Source organism: Saccopteryx bilineata, chromosome 4 (assembly GCF_036850765.1).
Source record: "Saccopteryx bilineata isolate mSacBil1 chromosome 4, mSacBil1_pri_phased_curated, whole genome shotgun sequence".
NCBI classification, from domain to species: Eukaryota; Metazoa; Chordata; class Mammalia; order Chiroptera; family Emballonuridae; genus Saccopteryx; species Saccopteryx bilineata.
In genome coordinates, this window is record NC_089493.1 from 175,248,741 (window position 1) to 175,261,864 (window position 13,124).

The following is a 13,124-nucleotide window of genomic DNA, read 5'->3' on the forward strand; positions in this document are numbered from 1 at the left end:
GGGGGAAGGAGGCCATGCGTGCGGACTCTCCAACGACAGACGGAGAGGGCACGGGAGAGCGGTCCAGCGTGGCTGAGAATGCGGGGACGTGCTAATGGGCTGTAAAAAGCAGGAATCACACTGGAAATTGCTTGCTGGCTGCCTGGCGGGCATGGTGTCCTGGGAGTTGCCAGCTGCCTGGCGGGCATGGTGTCCTGGGAGTTGCCAGCTGCCTGGCGGGCATGGTGTCCTGGGAATTGCTGGCCTGAAACACCCCAAAACGCTGACATGGCAGCCAGGTGCAGTGCCAGGAACATCTGATGGGGAGTAGAAAGACCTGGGTCCTCACCCCACGTGGCTACCAGCTCGCTTATCCTTCTGGGCCTCAGTTTCCCTATTTGAAAGATGGACATGAGGAGCCCTCGTCCCACTTGCTTTGGGGCCACTTGTGAGAAGGCTCTACTACGTAGGGTTGGGAAGAGATTCCTATGACCCAAGGCTGGTCACTGCCAGCACCCTCTAAGTGCTTCGAGCCTGTGGGTCTCAGCAGACAGGAACACTATTTTGGGGGGCCTCTGGAGATGGCATAGTCATCAGCCCCTGCCTCACTCCATACTCCTTGGGGGTCCGGTTGTCAGGGGTCCTGACAGTGCTTCATTGGCTGCTTCTGCCAACACACCCAGGTCTCCCTCACTCTGGAAAAATAAACAACCACTCTGCCCCCGAAATAAAAAAATAAATTTAAAAACTAAGAACCTTTCTCTAGACTCAGCAGCCTGGGCCGCTTCCTTCTTCCCTTCCTCACTGCCAAACTCCCAGAACAAGTGTCCGACATCCGCCGCCTCCTCTTCCCACCTCCCACATGAACCCACTACAATCTGGCTCCCACCCCCGGGCGCCCTGGAAGGAAAGCTGTGCCAGGCCCACCCACCCAGTACCCCCCCCCCAGCCTCAGCCTCACTGGTAACGATCAGCCCTGCCTGCCCCACACCAGGTGGCGTTTAGCTCCACTGACCACCGAGCTTTGAGGTCCCTCTTCCTTTTTGTTTCTGGGTCAAGGCACTCTCTCTGCCCCTCCCTCGCTGACATTGGTTTCTCTTCCTCATCTTCCCCCCTCCACCCCAACATCACTATTCCCTGTTCTCTCTCCACCATTCTCTTTCTATTTCCCCTTCATCTCATTCACCCAAACCATTAGCTGGGATCTCTGGGGAGGCTCTGGGCATTAGCAAACACATCTAAAATTTTAATAAAATTATTGTGCCTGTGCATTGTTCTGGGCAGAGGATGCATATTTTTTATCAGTTTCACAAAGGGTTCTGTGACACACAACCCCCTCAAATGGTGAAAGCCACTGACCATCACTCAAGCTGGAAATCTGCTTCTAGATAGCCCCCATCTCTCCAGAATTCTAGTCCCAGATTTCTAGCTGCTCACCATCTTGCCTGCATGCTACATAGCAGGCACCTTGTAATCAAAGTCCACCTTCTCCTCAAAGGCCTCCCCACTGTCAGTTAAGACCCCTAAGCATTCTACCTTTCTACGATGAGTTGGGTGGTATCAGAAGTACCTGGTCAAATGCAGACAGACCTGTTATTTGTGGGAGAATTCATATCTACAACCTCTTAGTGATCAGTAACTCACAGCCCAAGTCAGTTGATCTGATCACTCAACACAGAGCAAGGTCTGGGGGTGTGGAACCCAGAGCAGACAGAGTTAGCATATCTGAGGAAAGGCTCAGAGCTGGGGTAGGCCATGGGGACAGTTCCACCCAAGGGGCCATAGTGTGGGCCACCTGTGGCTGCATCAAAAGCTGCTATGCCCAGTGATAGCTTATTATAGAAGTCCACTATCTCCCCATCCCACAAATGGAGAAATTGAGACCAAGACCTTGAACCCAGAAAGCCTGCTTCATCTTCCATTGCTCTTTCCAATATTCTATACTCTCAGATCAGACAGGGCCTTAACTAGGGGGCCACAGGCAGGCTTTAGAGTAGGGGGATCTGTGGGAAGTAATAGACAACATTCTGTGAGTTGCAGTGAGGTGTATTTTTCTGGGGAGACTGGCTGGGGCTCATGAGATTTTGTGAGGTTCTCCCTAGGTTCCCAAAATAGCTAAAAAGCTGGCATCAGATTTGTTCAGAAACAAGAGGACTATCCTTCCTCACAACACCCACCTCTATGTACTTGAAGCAAATCCCTGCACCTGTGTGGGTCTCAGTTTACCCAAATGGGAAATAACTTGTTCTGAAGCCCTTTCTCTCTTTTTACTTCTTTCATGTTAAGCAGCAGTGCCCCTTATTAATAAAACCAGAACCCAGCTATGCAAGTCCCCAAATGGCAGACAGAGCAGAGAGGATAGGGGCTGGGGGCTCAGGACCCTTCTTCCTTGCCTTTCTCTCTCTTCTCCCCAGCTCACCGCAGTAGCTCTCCCAGAACTCCACAAATGACAGCATGTTACAGCCAGAAAAACCTAGGCCCTATTAGCGAAACCACACATCCCTCCTCCCAGCCCCGGCTGCAGCCGCCCACTCGCAGACTCCAGAAGATGCCGCAGGGACATAGTGTGTTCGAGCTGTCCTGCACCCCCCCGGGGCCTGCCCCACGCCAACCCAGCAGAAGTCTTGTGGGGGACACAGAAGGCCTGGGGACCGGAAGGTTCTGTTTGCTGCAGGGAACACTGAACCAGCAGAAGTCCCTTGTTTTGGCTGTGCATGGGTTTTCTTGAATGGGTTACAAAAAGAAAAAAGAAAAAAATATTCACAGAAGCTGGAGACAGGACCAGAGCAGGCGAAGCCGGGGAGGTGCTAAGGGGCTGCGTTCTCTGCAGCCTCAGGTGGCCTCCGGGCTGGCTCTGTCCACCTGCATACGCCGGTGGCTCTCGGAGGGCTCAGAGGTGCTCCAGGGGCCGAGCAGCAGACTGGAAAAAGGCTAATGTACCCCATTTCTGTGTGTCCCCGGCTTGGGTGCCCTCAGGCAAGACTCTGGCCCTCTTTGGGCCTTTGTTCCCCCTCCGTAAGACAAAGAGCACCCCTCGGTCTGATATTCTGCGTGGGACTGAGGACATTCTGGACCCTAAACCGTTTCCCACTTCATGCATTCAGCAAAGCATCTCACTGGGGAAGGGAGGGATGTGGGGCAGGAGGGAAACAGGGGCACGGGGCTGAGACAGGGCTGTGAATATGCACATCTCTGCTACCAGAGTGCTCACTCTTCCCTGAGAACACGTCCATCTAAGGGGTAGAGGAGAAGTTCCGACCATAACACGGTTCTCCCTTACATTGGGCCGAAATCACCTCCCTGTTACTCTACACATTTGCTCCCTGCTCTGGGGGCCCTAGGACATCCCTGGCACAATGAAGGAAGAGGACACCACCCCCACACCTAGGGGTCTCCTCTTCCTGCTAAAGTCTCCCAGCTCCTCAGCCCTCTCTCACTTGAGACCTTCGCCACCCTGCCTGGCCCCCTCTTCTAGACAATCGACATATTTTTAATATTCCTTCTAGGCTCCATGTATCCAAAAGGTGGGGGCAGGCTGAGAAGGCCTGAGGAGAGTGAGAACCTTCGTTTCCCCCAAACTGACATGTTCCATCGAAACACACACCTCAGAGACTTCGCCTGTGCTGTTCCCAATCTCAGAAACACTCTTCCACTCTCTTCCCTCCGATGAACTCTTATTCAGCCTCCAGCTCCCTAATGTCACCTCCTCAGGGGAGCCTTCCCTGATACCTCCCTCACCCCAACTAATTAGGGTCTCTTTACAGCTCATAGTTCCAAGTCTGTGCTCAGAGCCCTTGTACAGTTGTATTTAAATAATTCCTGACGTGATTTAATTAATGTCAGCTTCCCGCTAGTCCGTAAGCCCCAGGGAGGCAGAAACTACCTAAATTTTGCATGTGGTATCTACCTGCTGGGTTCAGCCCACGGCTAGGAGCAGAGAATGTGCTTGGGAATACTTGTTGAATGGATGAATCTAAGAGTCATAGACATTCCTCCTTTCACATGATCCCAAGACAACCAAGACCTTCAAGCTTCTCTAGCGTAGACGGTCCCACTGGCCCGACAGCCCCACCGGACATGTTGGTGGGCAGACATGCCCCACGAGCACCCAGCGTGCCCAGGCTATACCTCGGCAAGTTTCGACATGCTCTGGGGGCTGCAACAGGCTGGCCTGGGATGGGAGGCTTCCTACTGTGCCACGGAGAAGCTCAGAAGAGAATGTGACATGGGCAACATGCATGCGGGAGAGGGTGAACTGCGGCAAAGGTACCCACACAAAGAGAGGGCAAGGGAGAGACAGAAAAAGAGACAGAGACCAGGGAGACACAGAGAAAGGGAGAGAGGGAAAGGGGGGGGGAGAGAGAGAGATGACAGAGATAAAGATAGATACAGGTAGCCCGAAGCCGGGCCAGTCCCTCCTCTCTGCACTGGGAGGTGGATGTGTGCTTACTGCCCAGTTGGAGCCAGTGTGTGCGTGCACACACGAGTCCCTTGGCATGAATGTGTTGGTGCACACGCACCAGCAACAGGGTGCCAGTGTTGCGTTCCCAGGCTCTGCCCTCACCCCCTGAGAGCCCCAGGGCCCCGGACTACAGGGTGCTGGCAGCAGTGTCATTGTGTGCTTGTGCAGGGAGGCGGGCAGCGGGAGGCCCGGCAGAGTGTCAGTGTGTCTCAGCCTGTGTGGGGGCGGCTGTGTGTGGGCGGAGGGCTGCCGCACGCACCAGAACATGTGCGTGCCTGCCGGTCTGATGGCTTGTGGGGGGGGGGGAGGCCGTCTCCTCCCTTGTCCCTGCCAACCCCTCCTTGAGGACCTGCTTTCCAGCTTTCCACCCTTGGCCTCTGGCCCCTGCATGGCATCTGGTCCCCGGACTCCTCTCCCTGTGGCCTTGGGCGAACCATTTCTCTCCGGGTACCGCCTGCACCATCTGTGCTATGACTAGAGACAGTGCCCATGGTCCTTCCAGTTCTCAGGTTCTGGGATTCTGAAATTTCCTGTGTGCCTCCCACAGAGGGAGCCTAAGGAAGGCAGCAACTCTAATGGGGTGTTGTAGCATCAGCAGAGCTATTCTGGTCCCATTTTACAGATGATAAAGTTGAGATACACCAAGGACAAGAGATCCACTCAGGGTGGTCCAATAAATGAGAGGCAGAATTATGATTTGAAAATAAGTGACAGCTCAGAGACCCCTCACCCACCAGGCCGCCTCTCCCCAGTAGTGTTCCCCAGATACGGTGCACGGAGGGGACCTTCTCACCAACCTTCCCGCATATGTCGGCGCTGGAGACCTACAGATAAGTGTAAGGGCTGCCACCAGTCCCCAAGCCAGCTGCTCTTCCTGCTCAAGCCTCAGTCTGCTCATCTGTGAGATGGAGGAGTAAGCCCTCTGCCTCCCATACAGATGAGCTCATGGAAGGAGAAGGGCCTCGCCGGCCCCAAAGTGCTGTGAATGCGACCGGTTATTAGAAACAAAATAAAAGCACAACAGCCGTCTTTGGGTGGTGCATCCATGCCCGCCCAGGTGCCCTCTCTCTACAGCATTACATCATCGATCCTCCTAACAGCTCTGCCAGGGAAAGGCCGGACAGCTAAGCACATTTTGCAGACATTAGTTTTGTCCCTGGGGAGGAACTATGCACCCAGGACCCGGACACCCAAGTGCCTCTGGGCCCCAGTGTCACTCCCTGATCAGCCCGACCCAGGTCCAGTTCACAATACAAAGCCCTGGGCATTAGAGGGGGCAGCAGCTCCAGAGCCAGCTCTCTGCCCTCCCTCTGCTGACCTTGCTGGCCCCTGGGACCCCTCCCGTGGCCCCAACACTGCCATTGAGTCCACTTCAGATCCCCGTTTCTGGAGAGAAGAGAGTGTGTTTGCACCTGCTCTCCAGCCCCCCCTCCCCTCTCCTCCTCTCAAGTAATATCTCCTTCAGAGGCTCTTCCTCTACTGCCTGGTGATTACACAGGCTGCAGGGCAATTCTCGGCCTCCCTAACCTCTCCTGCAAGTGGGAGCCAGAGCCCAGAGAATATCAGAGGCTGGGGGAGGCATCCTCCTTCTCCACCTCCTGGAAACTAACCCCTTCCCCTGACCCTGGTCTTTGGAGAACAGAGAATGCCTGTCGGGGTTACCGGGAGCTGTGGCCTGACTGCACAGGGCCACCTGCCACCTGACCGGAGCTGGCGACACTGCAGCCTGCCTCCCAATAAGCTTCTGTGCTCCTGAGGTCCGGGCTTTCATTTCTCTCATCCCCTGGGAGGAAGGAGGACTGGGGTCAGGGAAGGGGAGAATGAGCTAGGTTCTGGGTTCCAAGAGACAGCCCCACCTCACTCCTCTAGGGGACCTGGAATCAATTCCTGATTTATCTGAGTCATACGCTGCAGTGGGACCTTCCTCCAGAGCATCAAGAGGCCATTAGAAGCCCTTGCCCAGGGCACTGCCTCCAGCCCACACCCCCCCCCCCAGCTAGCTGCACCCCAGGAGGGAGAGGGGCAGCTTCTCTTACACCTTCAGCCAGTCCCACTCCTGGGCTCTTCAAAGGAACGCCTGCTATCACGAGCCAAACCTCACTGGGCAGGACACCAGGAAGTCTTCGAGAGACACATGTCCTCTTCTCCAGCTGGGCAGCCCAGGACTCTGCAGAAGGAGGTCCAGCCTGAACTGACAGTGGCACAATGGATAGAGCTTCGGCCTGGGATGCTAGAGGACTCAGGTTCGAACCCCCGAGGTTGCCGGTTTGAATGTGGGCTCACCAGCTTGAGTGCGGGGTCGCTGGTTTGAGCATGAGATCATAGACATGAACCCATGGCCACTGGCTGGAACCCAAAGATCACTGGCTTGAAGCCCAAGGTCTCTGGCTTGAGCAAGGGGTCATGGGCTCGCTGGACTCCCCCCCCCCCCCCGCCCAGTCAAGGCACATATGAGAAAGCAATCAATGAACAACTAAAGTGCTACAATGAAGAATTGATGCTTCTCATTTCTCTCCGTTCCTATCTGTCCTTAGCTGTCCTTCTCTCTCTCTGTCTCTCTCACTAAAAAATAAATAAATAAAAATAATGAGGTCCAAAGTCTCCCATGTCCCCATGTAGGGCCCACCCAGTTGCCTCTGCCAGTCACCCTGCCAGTGATCTGAAGTGGGCTCCTGGAATGGGGGCTCAGCTGCTGGGTGGTGACTGCAGTGTCCTGGCTGGCAGGGACCTTGAGTCACCAATTGAAGGATGGGCCCTGCAGGCATCTTCAGTGCTCCAGTCCCCGGAAGCAATCCTTTCTGGAAGGTCCACTGCATGCCAGGCTTGTCACTGCATCTTCACCCGCACCATCTCATTACATCCCTGCAAGCCTTTTAATCTCCAGATTATAGATGGGGCAGGGGGTGGGGGTGGGGACATGCCACAGCCTGCCCAATGTCACTGGGCTATGGGTGGCGAGGTCCAGAGCCTAGGCCTATGCTGGACACTACCCCTACCTGCCCCACTGAGCTCCTGGGCTGAAGCTGCCATGCAGAGCAGAAGACCCTCCTCCCAGTGCAATCCTGGCATCAGAGGTGTGGGTCCTTGTCCCCTTTTTTCCAAAGAAGCATCCTTAACCAGGGTCCCATGCACAGCCTTTCTGATGTCCTGCAAGCTCCTGACATTGCATGCAACATATTTGAGGTTTGTGCATTTTCCTAAGGAATGTAGACTTAGCTTTGCATCAAATTCCTGGAGGGATACATGACCTAAAAAAAGGTTAAGAGCACTGATGATTCTGAAAGGAAGAGGTCTGAAATGGATTAGACAAGGCCTGGCCATGCCTGCCACCCTGGGCTTTCCTGCCATGGACACACCGGGGCTCTCTGCCCCCTGAAGTGCTGCCCGGCCCCACTCCCTCCCTCCAAGCACCCTGGCAGGCAGCAGAGCTGAGAAGGCTCTCTGCTAAGTGCCTCACAGCACCCAGTCTTCATGATCTCCATGCCCTCCTGGGGCAAAACATTACTTTTACTGTCATTTTGAGCACCTGAGTCACATCTTCACTCCATCTTACTGCACTCTGTGACGCAGTCCTCCTGGAACCGAGCCTTGGTCGCAGCCTGAAAGGCACCTCCCAGCTAATCAGGGACTCCTTGGGCTCCAGTGGGCACGGGAAGCCAGCTGAGATGGGGGTCCCTGCACAAGTTTGGCAGACAGCCTCAGTCCTCCAGAACAGCCCTGAGCATTGTTCCCCTACCCCGGCACTCAGAAAGACAAGAAGTCTGTGGACAAGAGGGAGCATACATCTGCACATGGTTGTGTTTCTGTACGAAAGAGCTGGCGTGTGCCTGTAGGTGTCAGGATTGCCCAGTGTGCAAGTGTGTGTGTGCAGGCCACCTACTTGTACACAGCCATAGGCCCACCTCCCACACATATGCAGACACCAGCATGAGCTCACAACACCCACACTTCCACCCGAGCCTATGGGCTCAGGTCTCACACACACATTCCTGTGTGCATGCCCCATGTCCTCACATGGATGTACATGTCCAGACCTCACAGGGACACCAAAGTGCCCAAGTCCCAGGTGTGCATCCTTACACAGATATATGTTTGCACAAGTCCAGACTTCACACACATTGCTTGCTGATGTGTACACAGCTCTGGCTTGCCATACATGTCACACACATTCAGACCTTCACTTCCTTGCAAACCAGCCAACATCACCTTTGTGCCACTTGCACACATCCATGTTTTCAGGGCATACTTGCATTTTCAGGCTTTACACAAGAAGCATATGCCAGCACCTCCTCCTGGTGCACACACATGAACACTTGCACACCATTTCAGTGCACATCAGTGTACCCCAGAGTCAGTCCTTATACAACACACATCAAAATGCACACTTGTGTGTGCACTTCCAGACCTCACACCAGCACGTATCCACTCGTGGGGCCCCTCTCCCTGGCACTCCTGCTGCTAGAGAAGAACCACCCAGGGCATCGGAACTGCTTTGCCCATAGTGTAAACTATGCCTCCAAACTGCGCCCTTACCCTGGGTCCATCCCTGCATTTTCCACAGGCCCCGCTGGGGACATCCAGGAATGCTTCCCTGACACTCCACAGCCTGCTGGGCTACCCCACGGGGTTCTCCTCTCCCCCCATTCTCCCAGCCTCTCTCCACACCAGTCATCAGAAGCAGAAAATGAGCTCTAGAGCTGGACAACTTTGCCAAGGGACCAGAGCTGGTGCCCCATCACACCCCTGGCCCCTGCATCAGCAGTGTCCCCTCCCAGCTTGCCCGACTGCCCTTCCCCTCCTCCCAACACCCAGAAAGCCTCACGAGTCGCTCGTTATTAACCGCTGCTGTACCAATGCCCTCACTCCTAGAGGAGCTGGGAGGGGGAAGTGGAGAAAGGATGTGCTTACACCGAGAAGTTGGCTGCTCTGCACAGTCGCTAAAGGTGTCTCAAGTCCAAGAGGACTACCTGGGAGGTGGTGAAGTCTCTATCACCAGAGGTATTCTGATTGATACCAGATGGCCACCTCAAAAGAATCTCATAGAGAATTCCAGCCTTGAACTCAGCTGATGGGAAAATCCCTTTCTAACCCTGAGTTTCTAAGAAACTGTGTGTGCCCAGGTCATGTGCATGTATGTGTGCATGAGTGTGTGTGCACTCATTGGCGTGTACCATCAACCCTTTACCCCTATACACACACTTGCCCAGCTGGCCTTGGCTTATCTGTATACCCACAAACATGCTCATGCCAGTTCTTGGCACTCTGCACATGCAAGTGCCCCTAACCACATACAGCCTTCCTTCCCGTGTGAACACAGAAAACATGGCAGGTGCACACCCCTGCCCATGACACTGACCCTCTGCGCCCTCCAGTACCCTCTAACATGTGACTCACTTTCCCAATTCCTCGAAGAGCTGGTACTCTTCTGTGAAGCGGGTGCAGGTGATGGTGGCCATCCTGGTGCTGTGCAGGCAGGCGAGGCTCGGGGCTGGAGGACCAGGGCTGGGGCTCTGCTGTTCTGCTCCCGGAACCAGGGGCCACTCGCCTGCCCGCGCTGCCGAGTGAGAACCTCGAGCCGGCTTGACTGGCGAGCCCCGGGCTTCTGAGCAGGGCACTGTGGCTGCTCACAGCCTCGCGAGCCTTCGTCAGCATCCAGGTCCCCATGGCAACCACCTCAGAAACGCCCTGTTCCCGTTGCCCTGGTAACTGCCTCCCAACACCTGCCTGCCTTCCACTGCAAAACCTGCTCCAGGACGCCCTGGCGACCACACACAATACTGCAGGCATGTGTGGGCCTGGGGGTGGGGGGCAGGTGAACTAAGCACCCCCAGGGTGGTAGCACCAGGGGACAGGCTGTAGGAGGGGGAGAACAAACTTAGTCCACAGGTGGTCTGCTCAATTTCCACCTCCCCCACCTCCAACTGTGGGTCCCTCAGATGGGATTAAGTGGGGCAAAAAGGCAGTTGCCATGGTAACGGTGGGTGCCACATTCCAAGATGGTCCCCAAGAAAGACAGGATGCAGTTACCCTGGCAACTTCAGCTCCTCTGGAGAGACAGGTATTGCCCCGTTGCCCTGGCAACAGCCAGATTCTAAGGTTTATAGGGAAATGATGGCTAATTCATTGGGATCTCTCTCCCTCACTGTAATCTGTCCCCCTGCTCCTCTTTGTATTTTTTTCTCTTTTGCTTCTGCCTCTCTCTTATTTTGCTGTTGCTCTCTCTGCTCTTTGCCACTGTGTCCATCACACTGGCATGCTAGCTTAGGGAAAAAGTGGAGAAAAGACACCAGCATTCTGAAAGGAACAACCTTAGATCCTGCTCATCCCTACCTCTCAGAGCTATAAAAGTCGGTCCCCTCTAACCTCTCCTCCACCCCATGCCCTCAGAGGGACGAAGAACACCTGGTCTCCTGGGGCGCATGTCCCAGTTTCTGCCTGTGCTTCAAGTCAAGATGAAAGAGGTGGAGGAGGCAGTGGGGAAGGGAGTAGGGCCGGGCATGGAGGGAAGTGGCCGTGGACCTGCCCTGAAACTCTCATTCCCAAGTTTTATGGGCACTTTTCCTGAAAACTCTAACTCTTCAAGACAGTCACCATACCTGTAGCCCCAAAACTTCACCCCAAAACCCAGGAGGGGGGAGGTTAAGAAGGAAGAAGACTGGAGCTTAGAGATTTGAGTTCAATTTCAGCTCCAACATTTAGTGGCTGTGTGACCCTGGGAAAGTCACTGCCACTCTCTGAGCTTCCAGCTCCTTTTCTACAAAACAGAACAAAGCTGCCACTGCAGAAGAAGGCTTTGAAAATGGAGTGGACTAATGGCTGTGGAAGCCTCTATTTAATATCTAGAAGAGAAAAAAGAAGGTCTAAAGCAGGACTGTGGCCACCTGCATCACCCCGGCTTGAACTTAGAATCTCAGACCTTTCACACTCTCCCCCTCCACTCAGGTCCATTTCACAGCCCGCCAGGCTGAGGTCTCATGCCAGCATTTGCCCACAATGAGCACAGGTTGAATAATGAGATCCAAACCCTCTGGGTTTCTAGCCCACCCCCTCGGAACCTCCAAATTACCTTACTGGTCACCTCGTTTGCTAGACAGGTGTCTGCTTGCTGGAAATCCTCAACCCCAGCATGTCCCCGACTCACATCCCTAGGTCCCGGGGCCCCTAGAGACATCAGGTACCCCTTCCCCCAAATTCTACCCCTTTTCCTGGAAGTCAAGGGTGGGAACAATGGGGTTGGCTCTCTGATACAACCTCTTCTTCCCAGAAGAGAAACGGGAGGGAGACAGAGGGGAAGGAGGGGAGGAGAGCAAGGGAGGAGGGGTAATGGCTTAGCCACTAATTGCACCATTACCACCTTCAGAAAAAGGAAAAACCACTCAGTTTTGTTTCTGTGCACAATATGCTTCCTGCTTCTGCCGCCAACGTTGCAATTCAGAGGCAAAGAAGAGAAGCTTGTACTCTGGGCTCACAGCCGGTGGGCAGCGGGCAGGGCGCAGAACACCACTAGAGGCTAGATATGTAAGTAAGGAGTGGGGGAAGGGCTGCACCACCATCTCCTTGCCCCAGACCTTTTAGCTGGTTTCCAGCAGGAAATAAGCTTTCATACATGAGTAATATAAGGGCACCCAGTTATTACCCAGGAGAGGGGAGAGTATGCAGTGGTTAGAGCGACTCCACGACCTACAGGCTGTGTGATTTTGGACAAGTATTCTAACTTCTCTGTGTCTCAGTTTCCTTTTCTGTAAAGTAGAGTTAAAAATATTCCCTACATCCAGGGCTGTTCTATGGGTTAAATGAGCTGAGCACAGTGGCGGACACTATGCTCAACAGATAGGAATTAATATTATTGAGGGACTCAAAAGACCTTCCTCTCCACATTGCTCTCTCTGCACCATGGGAGCTCACACCGTCTTCAACACTTTGTGGTGTTGTTCTCCGAGTCCCCACTGGAGCTGAGCTCATGATTTCAACAGCAGCCTTGCCCAGGCTTAGTTGGCAGAAATTCCTGTACAACCAAGGACTGGGGCTAGAAGGAGAGGAGTCACAAGGCATGAGGTTGTATCAATGGGAATCTAATGTTCTGAACAAAGGAGGTGATAGCTTGGCTTGGTGCTAGCCTGACCATCCTATTTCCTCCTCCTCGCCTCCCCCCATGAAATGGAGCATGTTCAGAAGAGAGCAGAGCACATGGCGGCAGGGGAGGTCCTGGCATCACCACAGGAAAAGCCAGCAGTGGCTCAAAGGAGGCATAGATGACCAGCTTTCACTCTCACTCTCACACGGAAGTGGCCTATGCGGCCTCAGGGGGCAGGGCCAGTCCAGCCCCACTCCATCCTATTACTGCTGTCCCCATATCTCTCTGTTCTTCCCCACTTCCATCTCTCTCTTCAGCTCTCCTTTCTTTTCTACCTTTCGCCCATTTTCTCCCTTTCCTCCCCTGAGTCCTCTGCCTCAGTGCTCCCTATCTTCCTTCCCATTCCTTTTCCCTCCTTTCTTGTTTCTACCTTCCTATCGGCCTCCATCACTCTTCTCTTCCTCCCAGTGCCGGCCGGACCCTGTGCACAAGGTCCTGGGGAATGGGCAGGACCCAGGCTGCGGGATCCTGATGGTGCAGAGATGGCTGGAGAGGAGGGGGACAGAGGAAGAGGAGGGAGAAGAGAAAAAGGTCTCCTTGGCAACTCTT

The 13,124-nt window shown here is 54.3% G+C and overlaps 1 protein-coding gene across 4 annotated transcripts in view; it reads right to left on the bottom strand.

Annotated features, from left to right (window-relative positions):
* The window catches only part of CAMK2A (calcium/calmodulin dependent protein kinase II alpha), a 63,724-nt gene extending 53,685 nt beyond the window's left edge, over positions 1–10,039 (bottom strand). For all 4 annotated transcript variants that reach the window (XM_066273000.1, XM_066273001.1, XM_066272998.1 and 1 more), the window contains exon 1: positions 9,836–10,039. In XM_066273000.1, the coding sequence (XP_066129097.1) occupies positions 9,836–9,897 (62 nt within the window). In that variant the 5' untranslated portion in view covers positions 9,898–10,039. The remainder of the gene's footprint in view (positions 1–9,835) is intronic.
* Positions 10,040–13,124: the final 3,085 nt, after the last annotated feature.